At 39.5% G+C, this 22,683-nt stretch overlaps 1 protein-coding gene and 2 long non-coding RNA genes across 32 annotated transcripts in view; 1 reads left to right on the top strand and 2 right to left on the bottom strand.

The window, feature by feature from the left end:
- Positions 1-568: 568 nt before the first annotated feature.
- LOC145546420 (uncharacterized) lies at positions 569-8,333 on the bottom strand. The gene is made up of 3 exons (XR_014082917.1): positions 7,138-8,333; positions 5,935-6,374; positions 569-674 (listed from the first exon to the last, which is right to left on the bottom strand). It is a non-coding gene; the product is annotated as an uncharacterized LOC145546420 (long non-coding RNA).
- A 212-nt stretch (positions 8,334-8,545) lies between these two features.
- On the bottom strand, positions 8,546-9,257 carry LOC145546421 (uncharacterized). The gene is made up of 2 exons (XR_014082919.1): positions 9,174-9,257; positions 8,546-8,661 (listed from the first exon to the last, which is right to left on the bottom strand). It is a non-coding gene; the product is annotated as an uncharacterized LOC145546421 (long non-coding RNA).
- A 148-nt stretch (positions 9,258-9,405) lies between these two features.
- Positions 9,406-22,683, top strand: part of PPP1R12A (protein phosphatase 1 regulatory subunit 12A) — a 171,114-nt gene continuing 157,836 nt past the window's right edge. For 18 of the 30 annotated variants that reach the window (XR_014082905.1, XR_014082906.1, XR_014082908.1 and 15 more), the window contains exon 1: positions 9,406-9,866. Coding sequence is in view for 10 of the 30 variants with exons in the window: in XM_081593181.1 (XP_081449307.1) it covers positions 9,630-9,866 (237 nt within the window). In the remaining 20 variants the exon portion in view is untranslated. Of the gene's footprint in view, positions 9,871-22,683 lie in introns of all 30 variants that reach the window. The other 12 variants (XR_014082910.1, XR_014082912.1, XR_014082904.1 and 9 more) reach the window with 1 other exon arrangement.

The following is a 22,683-nucleotide window of genomic DNA, read 5'->3' as shown; positions in this document are numbered from 1 at the left end:
GGGCTGCAAAGAGTTCAAATCAGTCAATCCTAAAGGAAATCAATTCTGAATATTGTTTGTAACAACTGATGCTAAATCTGAAGCTCCAATACTTTGGCCACCTGATAGAAAGAGCTTATTCATTAGAAAAGACCCTGATGCTGTGAGAGATTGAAAGCAGGAGGAGAAGGGGACGACAGAGGATGAGATGGTTTGATGGCATCACCGACTCAATGGATGTGCGTTTGAGCAAGCTCCGGGAGGTAGTGATGGACAGAGAAGCATGATGTGCTGCAGTCCATGTGGTCACAAGAGTCAGACACGACTGAGAGACTGAACAACAACAACAACAATATGACCTAAAGAAATTGGGATTTCACCACATGAATTTTGAGGGGACATCAACATTCAGACCACAGCACAGAACAAGCCTCAGGCACACCTACATTTGGCTAGTGGGAGTTCCAGGCTTAGGTTGACTGCGGCATTCAGCCATTCACTCTGAAATCTTGTCACATTCTAGGGACACTTTCAGGGATCACGGAGCATACCCCATTGCTCTAGAAGCCCACTGACTTATTTCTCATCCTTTTAGCTTAGGCATCACAGTTTATTCTCAATGAAATCTTCGTCTTCCACAGAAGCACTCAAGAGTGGTTTGAGAGAATCCCTTTACTTGGTTCTCCTTTCTCCACCTAAATAGAAATAAATTACATAATATTAGGAAATAATATTTTTTAGAAGTCAGAATAAAAGTAAATTTAGAAAATGTTCCAATTTGTATTAATCTATAATACTATGCAAATATAGCTTCAGTAAATTTCTAGCCACCTAGTACACCAGATTCTTAAACCAGATTACTGGCCCAAAATGTTATTCAGTAGACATTTGGGGGGGTCACTTCAAGCTAGGAAGGAAAGTGTTTTGAAAGCAACTTCTGCTTTCTTCCTTGCCACAAACATCCCCTGAGGCAAAGAAGCAGAGTGGCTATCAGCTTAAATGTAGGGACAGAAAAGAGGCAAATACAAGACAATAAAATCTCATTTTTTTCTTTCTAATATATATTATTCATTTAATCTTAAAATAACCACATGAAGCTGGTATCATTCCCACCTGCCAAAACTGAGCAGAGTCTTTACCGGTGATGTTATCTGTTATCTGTACATGTTTCTTCTCACTAATATTTTACTCTGTCCTTTTTTTTTACGCTCTGGGCTCTGGAGGAATTTAGAAGATTTTCCCAAGATTTCAGTTGAAGGGCATTTGAATAAATCCTTCAACTAAATGCTAGTGTTCCAAGACGGAGCTCACACATGTAAACATTCCTCCCAGATGTTGGAGAAACCTACATTATTACATTTTTTTGTTATTTTGCTAATAGTAAACTTGACTGTGAGCATAGTATCATATTATATGGACTCTTTATTTTATTTATATATTGGCCATGATTCGCAGCATGTGGTATCTTAGTTCCCTGATCAGGGATCAAACCTGTGGCCTCTGCATTGGAGGCAAGGAGTCTTAACCACTACACTGTCAAGGAAGTCCCATGGACTCTTCAGATAATGGTACAGAGAGAGTTGTAGAGAGAGAACAGAAAAAAAAAAATCTAAGGTTTGTATGTGTGTGACTATTTAAATTTCACTATTTAATTAAAATGTCTTCAAGTTGATAATCAACAAGTAAATTCCAGAAAAACATCTACTTCTGCTTTATTGACTATGCCAAAACCTTTGTGTGGATCACAACAAACTGGAAAATTTTTAAAGAGATGGGAATACCAGACCACCTGACCTGCCTCTGAAGAAATCTGCATGCAGGTCAGGAAGCAACAGTTAGAACTGGACATGGAATAACAGACTGGTTCCAAGTAGGAAAAGGAGTATGTCAAGGCTGTATATTGTCACCCTGCTTATTTAACTTATATGCAGAGTATATCATGAGAAACGCTGGGTTGGAGGAAGTACAATCTGGAATCAAGACTGCTGGGAGAAATATCAATAACCTCAGTTATGCAGATGACACCACACTGCAGAAAAAGCGAAGAAGCTAAAGAGCCTCTCGATGAAAGTGAAAGAGGAGAGTGAAAAAGTTGGCTTAAAGCTCAACATTCAGAAAATTAAGATCATGGCATCCAGTCCCATCACTTCATGGCAAATAGATGGGGACACAGTGGAAACAGTGACAGACTTTATTTTTTTGGGCTCCAAAATCACTGCAGCTGGTGACTGCAGCCACGAAATTAAAAGATGCTTGCTCCTTGGAAGAAAAGTTATGACCAACCTAGACAGCATATTAAAAAGCAGAGATGCTACTTTGCCAACAAACGTCCATCTAGTCAAAGCTATGGTTTTTCCAGGAGTCATGCATGCATGTGAGAGTTGGACTGTGAAGAAAGCTGAACGCCAAAGAATTGATGCTTTTGAACTGTAGTGTTGGAGAAGACTCTTGAAAGTCCCTTGGACTGCAAGGAGATCCAATCAGTCTATCCTAAAGGAAATCAGTCCTGAATATTTATTAGAAGGACTGATGATGAAGCTGAAACTCCAATACTTTGGCCACCTGATGCGAAGAGCTGACTCATTTGAAAGACCCTGATACTGGGAAAGATTGAGGGCAGGAGGAGAAGGGGACGACAGAGGATGAGATGGTTGGATGGCATCACCGACTCAATGGACATGAGTTTGTGTAAACTCCGGGAACTGGTGATGGACAGGGAGGCCTGGCGTGCTGCAGTCCATGGGGTCACAAAGAGTCGGACAGGACTGAGTGACTGAACTGAACTGAGGGGATATTGGTAGGGTACTTAAGTTTTGAAAAAGATAAGGACAGATCCTCTACCGAAAATCTCCTTCATCTAATAACTAAAGACTCCAACATGATTAATGATTTGCAGCAACAAAGGAAAACATTCAGCAATTAATAAATACAGTGTAATTTGAACTTCTATTTTAATGTCTAATTTGCTTTAAAAGAGCTGAACAGTATCTTCACAATTCAATCTACTTAAAGGCCATTAATAAATGAAAATATTTGCATTTCTTCAATTTCTTCTTCTGCTTAGATAAATTAAGCTCATTCAGCTATTAAGGTAATTTGAAGTGACTAGCTTTGTGTTGTTTTTTAAATAAAAAGTTTTGCCTTTTCTTAAAAACAAAAATAAACAAATGGGGCGTAATTAAACGTAAAAGCTTTTGCACAGCAAAGGAAACTATAAAGAAGGTGAAAAGACAACCCTCAGAATGGGAGAAAATAATTGCAAACAATGCAACTGACGAAGGATTAATCTCCAAAATACACAAGAAGCTCATGCAACTCAATATCAGAAATACAAACAATGCAATCAAAAAATGGGTGGAAGACCTAAAGAGATATTTCTCCAAAGAAGATATATAGATGGCCAATAAACACATGAAAAGATGCTCAACGATGGATGAAACTGGAGCCCATTATACAGAGTGAAGTAAGCCAGAAAGAAAAACACCAATACAGTATACTAATGCATATATATGGAATTTGAAAGATGGTAACGATAACCCCGGAGAAGGCAATGGCACCCCACTCCAGTAAGAGCTGACTCATTTGAAAGACCCTGATACTGGGAAAGATTGAGGGCAGGAGGAGAAGGGGACGACAGAGGATGAGATGGTTGGATGGCATCACTGACTCAAATTCTTTGGAAAATCCCATGGACGGAGGAGCCTGGTGGGCTACAGTCCATGGGGTCGCTAGGAGTCGGACACGACTGAGCGACTTCACTTTCACTTTTCCCTTTCATGCACTGGAGAAGGAAATGGCAACCCACTCCAATATGCTTGCCTGGAGAATCCCAGGGACGGGGGAGCCTGGTGGGCTGCCGCCTATGGGGTCGCACAGAGTCAGACACGACTGAAGCGACTTAGCAGCAGCAGCAGCAGCAACGATAACCCTATATGTGAGACAGAATAAGAAACACAGATGCATAGAACAGTCTTATGGACTCTGAGGGAGAAGGTGAGGGTGGGACGTTCTGGGAGAACAGCATTGAAACATGTATATTATCATATGTGAAACAGAACACCATTCCAGGTTCAATGCATGAGACAAATGCTGAGGGCTGGGGCAATGGGATGACTCAGGGATGGGATGGGGAGGGAGGTGGGAGGGGGGTTCAGGATGGGGAACACATGTAAACCCATGGCTGATTCATGTCAATGTATGGCAAAAACTACTACAACATTGTAATTAGCCCCCAGCTAAAATAAATAAATTTATTAAAAAAAAATGCTCAATGTCACTCATTATTAGAGAAATGCAAATCAAAGCTACAATGAGGTATTACCTCACACCAGCCAGAATGGTTATCGTGAAAAAAGTCTATAATGACAAACTGACAAAAATTAAAGACAAAGATAAAATATTAAAAGCAACAAGGAAAAAAGACAAATAAGGGAAATCCCATAAGGTTGTCCGGAGAAGGCAATGGCACCCCACTCCAGTACTCTTGCCTGGAAAATCCCACGGACGGAGGAGCCTGGTAGGCTGCAGTCCATAAGGTTGCTAGGAGTCGGACATGACTGAACGACTTCACTTTCACTTTTCACTCTCATGCATTGGAGAAGGAAATGGCAACACACTCCAGTGTTCTTGCCTGGAGAATCCCAGGGACGGGGGAGCCTGGTGGGCTGCTGTCTATGGGGTCACACAGAGTCGGACACGACTGAAGCGACTTAGCAGTAGCAGCAGCAGCAGCAGCAGCAGCAGCAGCATAGGGTTGTCAGCTAATTTCTCAATAGCAACTCTACAGGACTTAAGGGAATGGCAGGACATATTCCAAGTGATGAAAGGGAAGAAACTACAACTGAGGATACTCTACTCAGCAAGATTCTTGATTAGATTTTATGGAGAAATCAAATGCTTTACAGGCAAGCAAGATTTAAGAGAATTAGCATCACGGGCTTCTCCAGTGGCTCATCTGGTAAAGAATCCGCCTGCAATACGGGAGACCTGGGTTCGATCCCTGTTGGGAAGATCCCCTGTAGAAGGGAAAGGCTACCCACTCCAGCATCCTGGACTGGAGAATTCAGTCCATGTGTCCCAAAGCGTGGGACACAACTAAGCGACTTTCACTTTTCAAACCAGTTTTATAACAAATGCTAAAGGGACTTCTCTAGGCAGAAAACACAAGAGAAGGAAAGACCTACAAAAAAATCTACAAACATTAAATGCTGGAGAGGATGTGGAGACAAGGGAAGCCTCTTGCACTGTTGGTAGCAATGTAAATTGACACAGCCACTATTGAAAACAGTATGGAGATTCCTTTAAAAACTAGGAATAAAACTACCATGTACCCTGAGAAAACCATAATTCAAAAAGATACATATATCCCAATGTTTATGGCAGCACAGTTTACAATAGCCAAGACACGGAAGCAATCTAGTTGTCCACTGACAGATGAATCAGTAAAGAAGTTGTAGTATATATATACAGTGGAATATTACTCAGCCATAAAAAGGAACAAATGTGAATCAGTTGAATTGAGGTAGATGAACCTAGAGCTTGTTATACACAGTGAAGTCAGAAATAGAAAAACAAATATTGTATATTAATGTATATATATGCAATCTAGAAAAAAGGTACTGATGAGCCTATTTGTAGGGCAGAAATAGAGACACAGATGTAGAGAATGGACTTGTGGACACAGTGGGCAAAGGAGAGGGTGGGATGAATTTAGAAAGCAGCATTGACATACACTATCATGTGTAAAATAGCTCATAGGAAGCTGTTATATAACATAGGGAGCCCAGCTCAGTGCTCAGTGATGACCTAGAGGGATGGGATGGGAGGTGGGGTAGGAGGGGACTTCAGAGGGAGGAGATATATATATATAGTTGTGACTGATTCACAAAAACAATACAACACTGTAAAGCAATTACCCTCCAATTAAAAAGAAATACAAATTTTAAAAAGTTTTGCCTTTTCTGGAGTTAGTGGCAGATCTTCAGTCAGTTTAGTCATGTCTGACTCTTTACAAGCCATGAATTGCAGCACGCCAGGCCTCCCTGTCCATCACCAACTCCCGGAGTTTACCCAAACTCATGTCCATTGAGTTGGTGATGCCATCCAACCATCTCATCCTTTATTGTCCCCTTCTCCTCCTGCCTTCAATCTTTCCCAGCATCAGGGTCTTTTCAAATGAGTCAGTTCTTCTCATCAGGTGGCCAAAGTATCAGAGTTTCAGCTTTAGCATCAGTCCTTCCAATGAATATTCAGAACTGATTTCCTTTAGGATGAACTGGTTGGATCTCCTTGCAGTCCAAGGGACTCTCAAGAGTCTTCGCCAACATATCAGTTCAAAAGCATCAATTCTTCGGTGCTCAGCTTCTTTATAGTCCAACTCTCACATACATACATGACTACCGGAAAAACCACAGCTTTGATTAGATGGACCTTTGTTGGCAAAGGAATGTCTCTGCTTTTTAATATGCTGTCTAGGTTGGTCATAGCTTTTCTTCCAAGGAGCAAGCCCCTCTATCATTAATTCAAAACATTAAAAAAAAAAAAAAACTACCTAAAAGGCAAACAGGTGGCAGTTTAACAGCACTTCCAATGAGATTAATACAGAACTTCGTAACTCTTAAGAGCTGGAGAAGGAAAGCTAACTTCAGTGAACTTTTCATGTATTAATAGCCCAGGTGGGTTTTTATTTTGTTTTGTTTTCAACTGACAGCCTTTGGGAACTGATACTTAACAATTCAGTTTATTAATAAACTAGTTTTACTTATTAATTTTACATTTTGAAGTTAAGTACCTGAATCAGAAATAATGTATTTCCCACCAAACTCTTGCCCAAATCAAAACTTGAGATACCAATCTATATTCCAGGGTACTTTTAAGAGCTACCTAATAGACCATAACATTCTTGGGAAATAGTAAAGATAAGCTGTCAATTTTTCTAGGTAGATAGAAGATCTGACAAGGCAATCCTCAAATTCCTTTCTTTTATTCTAAGAACTGTATTCTGGAGTTTTTTAAGTGGATAGGAATTTCATATTTTAGTGCTAGTCAAAGGTCTGATATTATCATTGGTGTATTTTAGGCTTGTTACACTCACTTTCTATTTCTACAATACTTTTGGAGGAACTATTATTATCCTTGCTTGGGTTCTATTACTATTACCTAGTAATTGCTGTTCAGAACGGAGAAGGCAATGGCACCCCACTCCAGTACTCTTGCCTGGAAAATCCCATGGACAGAGGAGCCTGGTAGGCTACAGTCCATGGGGTCGCTAAGAGTCGGACGACTGAGCGACTTCACTTTCACTTTTCCCTTTCATGCACCGGAGAAGGAAATGGCAACCCACTCCAGTATTCCTGCCTGGAGAATCCCAGGGACAGCGGAGCCTGGTGGGCTGCTGTCTATGGGGTCGCACAGAGTCGGACACGACTGAAGCGACTTAGCAGCAGCAGCAGCAGCAGCTGTTCAGAAAATTTGGTCTTAATAGGCAATAGGTCTCGTAGGTCCTAATCACAGTTTACACATTTTTATTTCTGAAAATGATAACGTGTAAGGTAGTCTTCTAGGGGCTTCCCTGGTTGCACAGTGGTAAAGAATATGCCTGCCAATACAGGAGATGCCTATTCTATCCCTGGGAGAAGATATTCTGGAGAAGGAAATGGCAAACCACTCCAGTATTTTTGGCTGAAAATCCCATGGACAGAGGAGCCTGGCAGGCACAGTCCTTGGGGTCCTAAGAATCGGACACCACAAGTAAACAACAACAACAACTAGTCTACTGGAGAACAAATAGTCTACTCTGAAGACTACTACAAATACTACTGGAGAACAAATAGTCTATTGTAGTCTACTTGAGAATAAGAGAAGCTTAATTGTTAATTTAAAAGTGGTGGCTCAGACCCTAAAGAATCCGCCTGCAATGCAGGAGACACAAGTTTGATCCCTGGGAGTGAGGATCCAATGGAGAAGGAAATGAATACCCAGGACAGAGGAGCCTGGTGGACTACAGTCCATGGTGGCAAACAGCAGGACACCACCGAGCAACTAAGCGCCCGCACGCACACACAACACACACACACAGAGTTGTTCACAGTTGTATCTCCAGCATCTAGAACAACGCCTAACCCAGTACAGGTACATATTTGCTTAAGGACTTCTAACCCCGCTGCTGAGGAAAATTCGCTAAGTCAATTAGTTCTTCAAGGACTCAGTCTAGATGATCCTTCAAGTTCCGTTCAATGAAAAGCTTTTATGACTTTTCTTATTTTGGTCTAAATGCTCTAGAAAATAATGAAAACATTGTATTGTTTAGAAAAGTATCAGCTGGTGATTACAAATACATGGCTCAAAAGACACTAGTATTTGTTAAAAATCATGTGTGTGGGGGGGAGGGTGTCATACATGACAGTTTAAAAGCCTTTTTTATGATTATGATAAACTATCAAGTAGTTTGAACACGTGACCTCAAAAGGTGGTTTAAGTATGTTGTTATCGTCATTATATCGCCAGTGCCTAGAACAATGACTGGCTCATAGTAAGTATTCAATAAATACCGGTTAAATCAATTGCGTAATATTAACATTCCTTTTGAACTCTAGAAGCAGCTGGGTCTTTATCCATCCTTAGAAAGTAATGGAGCAGGAACCAGAAATCCCTTAAAAGGTCAGGACCAGTAACAAGGCTGCGCTAAACTCAGAAATGGGGTAGACAGGATTAAAGAATTGAAGGGAAAGAGGACCCAAAATACGCGTGAGAGAAGAAAAGAAATTAAAAAATCAACACCCTCGCCCAAACACACATACACTCCAAAGCAAGAAAAAACAAGCATACGAAGAAAGACGCTTCTATAAGTGGAGGCTGGCAGAAAGCCATTGCAATTACTGCAGGTCAACCCTTGTCACCAGGCGGTCACCTTGGGCTGAGATCTGGTGTAACTACTACCAAAGACCTCGACACACAGATCCCGCTTTTAAAGTTCATGTGAGCTCCTTAGAAAGGGAAATCACTAGCGCTGAACTCACGACCTATCTATCTAGCTCCATTCCATTCAAACAACGCAGCCAATAGGAAAATCCTCCCGGAGGAAACGACTCGGCCTAGCCGAGACAGCCCAGGAAGCAGGTCTGTCCCGCAGGGCCGCAGTACAGCCCGGCGGTTGGCCTCTGGAACCCCAGGAGCTCTCAGAGGGGCAGGACAACCTTCCTTCCTTGTCTCCGCCCTTCCAGGTTGGTCCTAGCCCCTGCCGCCCAGGCGGCCCGGACCACACCCGCTTCCCTCCGGTGGCCTGGCCACCCCCGCCGCAGTTCGCGGGAGCTCTCTTCCTGGGGCGGGCACAGGCCCAGAGCGCATGCGCACTGCCCGAAGGGCGCCTCCCTGCCCGGATCTCGCGAAGTTACGTTAGATTGGCCGCCGGTGACGGGTGGCCGGGCCGGGGGCGGGAGGGCTTCTGAGGTAGGAAGGGAGGTCCTTTCGGCCAGGCGCGCCGCCCCAGTGCTCTGTGGGATACTGGAAGTCTCGAGCGTCTCCTCCTGGTTCCCAGCCCTCCTCTGGCCGCACTCATAGAAACAGTCACACAGCCCGTGCCTCCCCTCTCTTCCCTCTCCGCCTCCCCCTTCCCCCCCTCGCGATAAGAAGACCCGGCGGCAGGAGAGGGGATGAAGATGGCGGACGCGAAGCAGAAGCGGAACGAGCAGCTGAAGCGCTGGATCGGCTCCGAGACGGACCTCGAGCCTCCGGTGGTGAAGCGCCAGAAGACCAAGGTGAAGTTCGATGATGGCGCCGTCTTCCTGGCTGCTTGCTCCAGCGGCGACACGGACGAGGTTCTCAAGCTGCTGCACCGCGGCGCCGACATCAATTACGCCAATGTGGACGGACTCACTGCCCTGCACCAGGTCTGTGCGCCGCGCCGCCGCTCTCCTGATCCTGCGAGTCCTCGTCGGCCTCCCTCTCGGGCCTCTCCTCCGCTCTTGGTCTCCAGGGGCTGGGGGCGGCGGGAGACTCCCTGCCGCGGGGTGAGGGGGCGGCTTCCCGCGAAGGAGGGAGGGAAAGAGCTGGTGGAGGGAGGGCTCTAGGTTTGAGGCCCCCATCAGACCGGCTGGTGGTGCAGTAAGGGAACGGGCGATTTCCGGGGCCGAGGGGAAACGGGCCTGTGGTCAGGTTGGGGCCCCAGGGCCATTTGTGGACGTGGGTCTGGGATTTGGGGTCGAGATGGGGAGGGGTGTAGTGGGATTTTGCCTGGGTCCCCGACGTCGTTGATCGAACAGGGGGACGAAGGATGCTGAAGAAAACGACGAACGAGAGGCCCTAGGGACACTTGGGTAGAAGGACGTCTTTGGCTTGTTAGGTGGGCTTTGGATTTGTTGTAGTTTTTAGGACTTGATTACAAATGGTGATGATAATAATAGTAATCAAGCGCCCTAAGCCGAGTGCCCTGATCGGACGGTTTCCTGTTTTCTCCTTTATTACTCTTGGTCACTGGGGAGGGGGAAACGGTGTAATTAGCTGATCTGCACCGGCTGAAAGGGAGAGTATGAAAGTGGGTAGTGTAAGGAAGCGTTCTAAAAGGGTTTGTCCACCGCGGGACCGGAACGTACGGAAGAGAGTCTTATTCCAAGTCGAGTTTGCCGCAGTGTCAGAGATCCTTTGGCCCCAGTTCCTGGAGTGTGCGTTGGGGTTAGAAAGAGAAGAATAAATACGAGGCAGTCTTTTCAAAGCCGGTTTCCAAGCTCTGGTTTTTCTTTGGAAAGGGGGAGGGGGTGGGAAAACAGAAAGCTGGTCACAAACTTTTCTCAAAATGGATGCTTTGTGCATGTTAAAGTTTTATAGTAGTCTGATTGGGATCTCTCAATGTTAGCCAAATAAGGAGAAACTATTGGCAATCCAGAGATAATGTTGCTTTGCCTTTAACAGGCCAAAAGCAACACAACCACGCAGAGTTCTGCATAAAAAGCAATTTTTCAGTGAGGGTAATAAGTGTCAAAACATAAACTCTTTACATTTTCTTAGTGGGCAACTTGGAATGACTGGAAAACAACTTTACAGCAACAGCTTCCCCTTACAATGAAAAAGACTTGTAAACTAAGTTAAAGTTGCCTTGCTGATAGGTGGAAAGATCCTAGCTTTATTTCGATGAATACTGTAACAAAAACTTGTTTGGAAGGCTGAAACTTATGCCTTGATATTTCATGCATATTACTTTGCTGCCTTTTTAAAAGAGATGTGTGGTGGCATTTTTCCTTTTTACTGCTTCCTGTTGAGTGAACGATGACCGTTTAAGTTTTATTTAATTGAATTCTCATATCAAACTTGGCTTATAGCCTTTGTTTACAAGTTGGCTGGATGAACTATAATGACTGACAAATTGCAGGACAAATCTGGAATTTAGCATGTGGCACCCAGTAAAAATACAGCATGGTCTTTAGCTCTGTATCTGTTCCATTAATTTAGCATCTAATGTAAAACAAACTTTTCGTTTGACTGGTTTATTTTAAGCTATAGCATAACTAGATTCTAAAAACATGATGTTGAAATGAAAGAAACTTTTGGTATTAGAAATGATAATTATGTAAGATGAATCGGTTCGAATTTCTTTCAAGTGTAATTTACATGGTTTAGTATGGAATTAATTCAGAAAGAGATTAATAACAGTATGTTTTATTAAAATAGAAATGTAAAGTTAGAATGGATGTTGAAGAACCCAGTTATATTGCCTTGGAGGAAGGGGAAAATTTTTAATACATTACTATTGATTTTAGGTAGAGAAAATAGATCTAGCAGGATTCTTAGAGTTTTTTTATTTTCTCCTCTCTAAATTTGGACATGTTGCAAGAATTATCCAACTTATCAATGTCTTCTTGATTAACTGAATTCAGCGATTAGTTTGGCATTATATAGGTATTGTCTTTATTAGGTATTTTCTTTTAGCTGACAAAGGCTTAAGCAGAAGTTTCCAAGTTTACCCATAACTATTTGCATAATATCTTTTTGTAATGTATGTATTTGCACATTCCTTAACTCAGTGAAGCCAAAGTCTTAAAATATCAAGCATTAAAATTTTTATTATGTTTCTCCACCCTCATTTCTCTTTTATTAACTCTTGTACTTTTTTTGCCTTTCTGACAGAGAACAAGGAGTTCGCTTTGGGCAAATTCAGAACAACAGATAGTGAAAGGTGATAAATAAAACTTAAAAAAAAATAATCACAGGAAAATTTTAACCTCAAAAATCTCTTGAATAGTGATTGCTTTAAATACTTAAATTGTAAAACCTAAAATTGACCCATTGATTTGTTAAATAGCTCTTGAATAATTTTTTTAAAAAAATTTAACCTCTTGAAAGTGCATAGGACAGCCAGAATGGTTTCTTACTAGACTGATTATTGGTTAGTCTTTTGGACTGTTCATTTACATTTTTGATTTTGATCAATTGTCTTAAATTTCACTGCCAGGAGAAAAGTTTTAGGAACTTTACAGCCCACAAATACACTTCTTAATTTAATCTTTTACTTCCATCTTAATGTGAATACCATATATTCAAAAATTTCTTTAATTGGTTGAATGTTCTTTCTCATTAGAAGTTACAAAAGATATTCAGTTTTCATCGTTTTGGGGAGGTATAAAAATAGGTCATTTATTATAGCAGAAAAGATAATGTTTTCTACAAATTTCCTACATTGGTCTCTGGAATAGCCCCCCTTTCCCTAACCTCTCCAGAAGCTAGAAAACAGTACTGAAGTTATATAAACTTCTGATTTTCTAGAACTGAGGTCTACAGTAGATTTTCATTTTTACTAGTGGGCAATACTCAGCTTTGATTTAAGACCTACCTGGTAGAGTTTTATACTATATGATCTGTATCTATCTATATTTCAGTATGCTTTATAAAGGTTTTAGGAGAGTAATAATAGTTTTCTGTAGAATGCTTTATTGCTGAATCTTATTGATACTGGTGTGTATAAAATATAACACTGAGATTTCTTCTGTTTGAGTTTAGCCTTTTGATTTCTGCTTCCTCTGTATCTGTGACTTCCAAGTCAGTTTCCAGTTCAAACACTGCTGCAGAGCTCCAATCCTTCATTTCCATTTTTCTACTGATGACACAGTGTTAAGTAAAATATTATTCAATATATTGTGATTTTATATTTTAAAGTATATCTTCAAGTAGAGATATAGTAAATAGAGGTCCACCCCCTTTGCCATAGAATAGCAACTATTTATTTACGTCAGTATCAGGAATTTCTTTATATTCAACTTGAAATGAAATTTTTTCTTTTTTCACCAGGCCTATTCTCATTGATGCCTCTGTTGATGATATGATGTCATTAATCTCTAGATTAAGTTTTAAACATTTTAATTATTATCTACTTATCCCCTTGCCTACATATATCCAATCAGTATTCATAACTGCCTTTTCATCAATTCTTGCCACTCTTATTATCAATCTAGGTCATACCTTTATTATCTTTATACCTAGAGTACAGTAACAGCCTAATTGCTTTCCCTGCCTCTTCTCCGTGGTCGATCCAGTCCAGCATTCATACTGCTATCACATTAATCTTTTAACTACCATTTTGATTGTGTCACTCCTCTCCATAAATTCAGATTTAAAGTGTTGCACTATTTACTTATATCTGATGTATCTCCACTGTGTTAGATCTTTTACTTTTTTTTACTTCTGTATCTACGGTCTTGCCTTTTCCACCACTATACTCCCTCCCTCTTTGCCAGTCAAAATCCTGGTCGTTCTTCAGGGTTCAACGAGTTGCCATCCAGAAATGCTCTTTCTGTCCTTTGAGTTTATATAATACTGTTTCACTGGAGAGACTCTCCTTTGGGATACTCATTTTACGTTATGTTTTGCTTTTTTGCTGCTATTAAACTGTTTCTTACTGAGTAGTGTGTGTTTTAAATTTTGTCTTCCCTGTGGGCAAATATAAGAACCCAATCTTCCACATTTTTATATTTCCACATCCTGGCATATAGTAGGTGCTCACTAAAGAATGATTAATTTTATCTTTTACCTCATATCATAGATAGGAAGTTTTATAGTTGTTTGTGTGTTGTAAGATCAATCATTCGAACATTCGCACCCAGATACTTAGAGTATAATTCTAGCACATGGTTGAACTTGTCAATCTTCTCAACAGATATTTTTAATATCTTGAGATTTAAAACTTTCTAAAATATTAACCTTCTTCCTGTTAAAAAAATACCCTAAACCAATTTACCTGTTGATTAAGAGATAGAAAAATACTCACTTTAGTTATCAGTTAATTGGCTGCTGCTTTATAAGGATCTGAACTAGTTCCTATGGCAGAATACTACAGAGTAGAATTAAATCCATGTTCTATGCTATTATAATTTTAAAATAAAGTTTCCCTTTTACTTTTCAGTACAGACAGACTTGGAGATAAGTGTAATATTGCATCCTTTTGCTCTTAAAATATGAATTTTATCTACTTCTAGAAGAGCCATTTGAAGCTTCTTTGATAAATATGTGACTCTCCTCTTGAAGTCAGTAAAAGAAATACTTTTGTGTGGTCTTTTCTTAAGTGCTTAATCTTCTCAGCCAAGCCATTTTCACTGAATCATAATCTGAAATGTAACTCTCTTTTAAATAGTATTCTAATGGGGCTACTTAAAGTGTTTTCCAACCAAAAGGAAAAGAGACTGGAAGTAGCTGATAGAGTCTCTTGTTAGAGAATAGTGTAATTGTTATATATGAGAAATCTCTTTAAAACTGAATGTAGAGTTTATAATTGTTTACTTACTATTTTTTTGGTGGGGGATATTAAGATCTTAGAAGAATCTATTGGATCCCCTATAAACAATATTAAAATCTGTGTTTAAAAAAATACAGTTTACTTTTTCTGCTTAACTTAAGTTGCTTATTGCTCTTCAGACATTTTATTGAAAACATCCTAACCATAAAAAATAAAACCTAAACAAAACTAACCCTGAACTGGCCCCTCCCTTCCTGCAAATAAATGGAAACCCTAGCCATATATGGAGTATGCTGGTAGATCACCAGTGCCCACAGTGCTGCTGTTAGGATGCCTTCTCTGCAGCTGATGCCTTTGCACTTCCTGGCAACAGTCTTGTGGTCTGACTTTGCAGTGTCATAACCAAGACCATCTTTCATGTGCTTTCAGCTACAGTGTGATTGCAAGCTGTGACTGAGCATTTTCTAGTGTAGCTAGGTAGAAACATTAAATGGAATAGAGGAAAAAACTTTTTTTGAATATCTGTTTCTTACCACATCTTACAAGGCTGTTCACATAGGAGATGTACTTTAAAAACTGTCTAGTTAGATAATTAAAAAGAGAAACACTTAGAAACCTTTGGAGGGAGGTAAGATATAGAACATTGTTTTGCTACTTCTGTAACATGTTACTTCTTGACATTTCCCAGCATTGCTATTTTCTTTGCCTTTCTACCTGCTGAAAATTGTAGTTTTCACTCCACTTTTCTTTTGAAAGTTTAGGGGGGTGGGGCCTGGGGATGCTCCATAATTATGTTGGTAAATGCAGTATTGGCATATATCTTCTTGAAAAGTTTAAGATCTCCATCAGTTATTTTGAGTTTCTTCTAAGTTGCAGTTGACTATGTAGTGTTACATTATCTCAGTGTTGTGTTGAGAAGGGGGATTGGCTGGTGAACATTTGCTGAGGATTTGTTATTTGTGAAATACTATGATAGTTTTATAACCAATATCTCGCTTAATTCTCACAAGTCCTTTTTCTCTTGCTCAAGGTTACCAAGATAATAAATGGCAGAGCTTGGTTCTGACACAGGCATATAAGAGCCCAAACTTATTTAACACTGTGCTGTGACTGCTTAGTGGCTAAGTCGTGTCCGACTCTTTGCAACCGCATGGACGGTAACCCGCCACACTTCTTTGCCTATGGGATTTCCCAGACAATAGTACTGGGGTGGGTCGCCATTTCCTTCTCCAGGGGATCTTCCGAGCCCAGGGATAGAACCCTGGTCTCCTGCTTGGCAAGTGGATTCTTTATCACTGAGCCATCAGGGAAGCGTTAACACGACTACATGGCCTTTAAGTCTGAAGAAGAGAGTATTCTTAAATCTCTCAGTCATTATGGTTGATGATTAGTAGTTGGAAGTTTTTCTATGGTAATTAGCAGAGAATCAAATGAAACACGTGTACATAGATATAATTTTTCTTCATCTACTTTTATTTTAAGTAGTCAAAACTTTTAAGAGCTTTCTGTGGTAATTGAAATGCAGTAACACTATATCTAAATTAATCTCAAAATGTATCCTAAATTTTAGGAACTGCCAAGATTGTTTTTGACTGACTATTATGTGAATAATCTTTGATAAGTGCTTTGGGAAGGTAGAAAGGAAGTTACAACAGCAACAGAATTCTTTTTAAAGAACATAGTTTACTTAGTCTTTAAAATCTTAATTTTTCTTTATCCTAATAGTAATTTATACTAATGCTCTAGGCATTTTTATGTACTCATTTACAGTAAATGTTTCATACCTACACATACAACTTTTTCAATGAAAAGATGTAAGTTATAGGTAGACTCTTTATCAGTGATAATTAAAGAAGGAAAGCAAGCAAGCACGCACTGGCTTGTCACTACTGTTTAGCTTAATCTTCTGAAAATTTCTGTACAGTGATTATTGGTATTTAAAATTAGGACTTAAGACTTTACATGAAATGCTAGTCAAGTTACCTGAATTAACTTCTGAATTAGTAAAACTTTTAAATATTTATCATGTTTGATTTTAATCAGAAGCCTTTAGTTAGTAGGAATATCCAAGTCATAAGAATATTCTGTTCCTTAAATCATTTTGCAAAATTTATTCAAATTATATTTCAGATCTTTCCTTGGAAAAGGCAATAGAATTTTTTTTTTCTTGTTGGTAATGAGTGAGAGCACCATTTGAAACATGATTTCCTTGTTGCGAATCAAGTCATTGGTTCCCAGAATTTTACATTTCATGGACCAGTAAAATGGTTTTTGCTTTTTATTTTTATGACTGAAAGAGGAGAACCTAATTTTTGTGTTGTGTTAGGGCATTAAAAACAAACAGCTTTGTCACCTACCATCATCATTTCATAAAAGAAATACTTTAACAAAATAAGGATTAGTATCCAAATGAGGGACTGTAGGGACTCATATATCAATACGTAAGATTATTGCTATACTAAGAACAGATGTACTTGATAATCCTTCATGAGGTAGAGTAATTGAAGGTGAGCAGATTTCAAAACTTTATTCTTGACGTTCTCCATTCGGTAGGATATGGGAGAGAGTACAGGTGGTGGCATGCACTGTCACAGGATGCAAGTGCCTTGTTCCTGATCACCCGATAAGGAGCAAAAAAAAGAGCTTATCTGAAGAGATTCAGAAGACGCATGAAAGCTTTCTGTAGGAACCACTGGTTTCATATTTATATTTACATAAATGTGTAATCGTTCTCTGGAATGTATTTCCCAGCTTATTTATGTTAAGGTACAGCTCAAAGCATTGACCACTGGGGTGCACAGTAATTCTTTTCCCTTACTGTTTAAACCCTAAGTTTGGCACTTGTACACTACCTGCTATTGTTAGTGTATCTTATCTCCAGACAGAATAGTGAATTCCTTCAATTGGGAACTTTGATTAATTTTTCTGTAAATCCCCTTTGGTGTCTGCATTTTATTTTAGCAGGTGCACAGTAAATGTTGATTCTTTAAAAAATGAACACAGTAGACTAATCTTGTGAAGACCAGAGTTCATAGAGAACAAAATGATGACAGTTTGTGTGAGCAAACATTAAAAATATCCTAATGAAAAGTGTGTGAAAGTCACTCAGTCACGTCCGACTCTTTGTGACTCCATGGACTGAAGACTCTACAGTACATGGAATTCTCCAGGCCAGAATACTGGAATGGGTAGCCTTTCCCTTCTCTGGGGGATCTTCCCAACTCAGGGATCCAACCCAGGTCTCCTACATTGCAGGCAGGAGCCTGCAGCTGAGCCATGAGGGAAGCTCAAGAATCCTGGAGTGGGTACCTTATCCCTTCTCCAGTGGATCTTCCCGACCCAGGAATTGAACCAGGGTCTCCTGCGTTGCAGGCGGATTCTTTATACTGACGTTTTACTTTATAATTACAGTATAAAGGTAACCATTATTACAATCAGAATTTAGCAGGATCTTAGATTTTTTCTTGCAACGAATGTGTTTCTGATTACCAATAATTAGAATTTTGATCAGTTTATGTAACGTACTTTAAAAAATGAATTTCTTTAAACAACTCATTGAGTGTTGGTTTAGAAATGGAACCCCTAGCATCCTGTCACTAGAAGCTAATTCATATTTTCTAATGATTTTATTCACAGTTTTCCCCTAAACAATGCTTCCACTTTGGATCCCTGTATGTCAGTGTTTTTCTGACCTTATTCGTATTTTGGTTGTTTATCTTTTCATTGTTGTGCTGGCTAACCATAAAAAGACAAAGTTGAGCTCTGTGTTCCTGCTCCAAGTTTGCTTGCTTGACTTGAATGCTCTTTCATGGGTGGAGACATTCCACATTGTCATGTGTTATATAGGCATTTTTCAAATTACGTTCAGTAGAAACCATGGAAAGAAATGAAGGCATTCCTCAGCTGTCACCTTTTGGGTAATCTATTTAAATGCATTATGTGCATTGTGGGAGATATTCCACGGGGAGAGAGCTTCACTGACTAAAAAGTGTTACTTTGACTTGATTATTAACTCATATGAGCTGAAAATACATGTTTAACATGTTTCCTAACAAAAGAAAATGATAAGGTTGTAGAAAGTTTGTATCATTTTCTTGAATACTTGAATAGTGCAAAGGAGAAATTTTGTGAATTGATACCTTTTTAGAAGTTAACCATATGGGAAAGTATAGTTTCCTGGAATAACTGTTAAAACAAATACACACATCAGTTACCTTTACTTTGTAGTAAACAAACTAAAGTATATACATTTTATTAGCCTTCAAAATTATTTTAGATGGTTCTAAACTTAATCTAGTATTTCTACTTTTTGTTTGGAACATTTCTGGAACTTTTCTGTTGGAGCTTCAGCTCCAGAAGCTTCTTTTGAGTATCCTGTGTGGTGTTTACTTTTTGGGGGAGAGTTTGTGAATTTTGAAAATGATAGACATTGGAGACATGTCTGGTGAATAAAGTAGATATGGGGAATCATGGTTAATAAATACTATCAGTAATTGAATGGTATTTTCTAAAAAGGTTATTCTTAATTGGAACATGGTCATAAAGAGTCCATCTTGGATTTTAGTCAACTCTTAATTGTATTGTTTGGATTTTAGTATGCTTCAGAATTTCTTTATGATTAACTTTGTGTTCTCTTTGTTTCTGTTCTAAATTTTGCATGAAACAAGTCAGTAGCTTATATAGTTTGTGAATTGACCATGGTCTTTTTTTTTTAGTGAATGTGTTTCCCACAAAAGATTTTGATGCTCCTGTTGCTAAATCATGACTCTGTATTTCATTATTGATTTTCCCAAAGATATGTTCATTTGTACCGTTTTTCTTAAAATTAGAACAGATGATATGTTCTACAGTTTATATCCTTTCTAATTTCGTGAAATGATCTGCATAAAAATTTTGCCTCATATTCAAGTTTTTTCCCTTTCAGAATGTCTGTTGCTATTTAACTCTTTCAGCTATCTTTTTTTTCTTTAAACGCTAAAATGTCTTTAAATTTCTGATTTTCTCAATGTGGTTGAGAAAAGCATGCTCATGAAAATGTCTCAAGTAATAAGCTTTCATTGCCTTCTATTCTTGCTTTTTGTCATCACCATCTCTTTTTTGTTTTTAAACATGGCTTACTTTCAAGTTTGTTGTTTTGTATGTATTTTATCTGAAACAAAAATTGAAGAATAATTATTTAAGTAATTAAAGACTCATAGAAGAATATAAAAAAAGAAAAATGCTATTCAAATTCTCAGGCATGGAGCTTAGCCAGCCCCCATTTAAAACTTCAGTAGACTCCCTTTATCCATCTCTGCTGCTGCTGCTGCTAAGTTGCATCAGTCATGTCACACTCTGTGCGACCCCACAGACAGCAGCCCACCAGGCTCCCCCGTCCCTGGGATTCTCCAGGCAAGAACACTGGAGTGGGTTTCCATTTCCTTCTCCATATCCATCTCTATCCAATATATAATTTTATAAAAATGAGATTATATTTAATTTTCTGGTTTATCACCTGCTTTTGAATTATACATTTTTAGAAATATTTCTGTGATAATGAATATTAGGTCCATTACTAGAGTTTATTTTCCTAGTTGTCTGACGGTGAATAGTATACTTTCATTTTCTCATGGTAATGGTAGATATTATACTATGTATATCTTTCTCATGAAATTATATTGTTCAGATTGTTTCTTGGAGATTTCACTTGCAATTTTATATGTTTTGCCCAAGATAGCATGCTGTTCTAATGCTTGTTTATTCAGAAGATATTTTTAGTAAAATCTCTAGTATATGCAGGCCTCCTAGGTGGCACAGTGGTAACGAATCTACCTGCCAATGCAGGAGATGCGGATTTACTCCCTGGGTCAGGAAGATCCCTTGGAGTAGGAAATGGCAATCCCCTGTAGTATTCTTGTTTGGGAAATCCCATGGAAGAGGTGCCTGGCTAGCTACAGTCCTTGGGGTGGTAAAGAGTTGACTATGACTTAGCGACTGAGCACTGACACACTCACTCTAGTATATTGAACACAGAAAATTAACCCTGAAAGTACTCTGGCTGACACACATATTGCTTTCATAATGTGATGATGTCATCTTCCTTCTCTGAGGTACCTATAGGAAAATCTATTTTATTACTCGGTGTGTTAATAAAGTTTGTTTGTAAGTTGTTTCAAATATTACACAGTATTTGTATTTACTGATAAATGATGCTGTTATTCATGTAGTGATTAACTCATTCATAAACAAATATATAAATCACTATTAATCATATGACTAGCATAAGATCCCGAGAAGGCAATGGCACCCCACTCCAGTACTCTTGCCTGGAAAATCCCATGGATGGAGGAGCCTGGTAGGCTACAGTCCATGGGGTCGCTAAGAGTCGGACACGACTGAGCGACTTCACTTTCACTTTTCCCTTTCCTGCATTGGAGAAGGAAATGGCAACCCACTCCAGTATTCTTGCCTGGAGAATCCCAGGGACGGTGGAGCCTGGTGGGCTGCCGTCTATGGGGTCGCACAGAGTCAGACACGACTGAAGCGATTTAGCAGCAGCAGCAGCAGCATAAGATCCCTGTCTGCATGTAGTGTATAATCAAGAGGAGGTGCCAGAAAATGTAGAATAGAGATCTAGGGTGAAATGAATTTGTTTTACTGGAAGGACTTAACCTAGAATATCAGGAAAGACATCCCTGAGAAGGCTATGTTTAAGTTACAAGGAACTTAACAGATGACTTGAATCTTTCTTGACCCTGTTCCATCCTTGTTTCCTGAATGCTCCTATTTGGTTTCTTGTTCTGGTCTCTTTCTTTTAAATTTTATGTACTTATTTATTTATTTTTGGCTGTACTGGGTCTTCACTGCTGCTGGTGGGTTTTCTCTAGTTGCAGGGGCGACTCTTTGTTGAGGTGCGTGGGCCTCTTATTGTGGTGACTGCTCTTGTGGAGCACAGGCTCTAGACATGCTGGCTTCAGTAGTTCTGGCAGCTCATGGGCTTACTTGCCCCGCAGCATGTGGAGTCTTTGACCAAGAATTGAACCCATGTCCCCTGCACTGGTAGAAGGCTTCTTAACCATTGGACCACCAGTGGACCACATATTTTCTTTCTTGAAGAAGAATGTTCCAAAGTTCTCTTGCATTGTTTTGTTGTTTAGTCACTAAGATGTGTCCTACTCTTTGAGACCCCATGGACTGTAGCCCTCCAGGCTCCTCTGTTCATGGGATTTTCCAAGCAAGGATACTGGAGTGGGTTGCCATTTCCTTCTCCAGGGGATCTTCCTGACCCAGGGATCAACTCCCCATCTGCTGCATTGGCAGGCAAATTCTTTTACCATTGAACCACCTGGGAAACCCCAAAGTTCTCTGTGTGTCTCTATTTTTTCTTTTCCATATAATTCGTTCTTATAGTTTCAGCTGTTCTGTTTTTATGCTCTGTTTTCTTTTTTATATAATATACATCTTATTTTTTACATCATCTGTCTTCCATTTACTAAACTACAATCTCAGGGTCTTGTGTTTTCTCCTTCCACTTCCAACATACAGTCAATATCTCTTATCATGCACACTTGAAAAAAAAATACTTCTAAACTCATCCTATCTTTTTATATATTCACTTACCAGAATTAAAGGCCTATTCTGTGTTTCACACTATTAAGAACTGGGAGGATATACTTTAAACAAAAGAGATACCAACACTACCCTCACAGAGTTTAGCATAAAGTGAAATTGCTTAGCCACCAGGAACATGCAAATCAAAACCATGATGAGATACCACTTCACACCTAATAGAATGACTGTAATAAAGTCAATAGATAATAACAAGTATGACTGGAGTATGGAGAAATTACATTCCTCCTACACTGCTGGTGGTAATGTAAAATGGTGCAACCATTTTCAACTACTTGCAGAACAGTCTAGTTCTGCAAGTAGTCTAGCAACAGAATAGTTGCCATATAACGTAGCAGTTCTCTTAAGTATATAATCAAGAGAATTGAAAACAAAATGTG

The sequence above is a fragment of the Giraffa tippelskirchi genome, chromosome 4 (assembly GCF_054371585.1).
Source record: "Giraffa tippelskirchi isolate mGirTip1 chromosome 4, T2T-mGirTip1v1.2.pri, whole genome shotgun sequence".
NCBI classification, from domain to species: Eukaryota; Metazoa; Chordata; class Mammalia; order Artiodactyla; family Giraffidae; genus Giraffa; species Giraffa tippelskirchi.
This window is presented reverse-complemented; position numbering and strand designations above follow the sequence as displayed.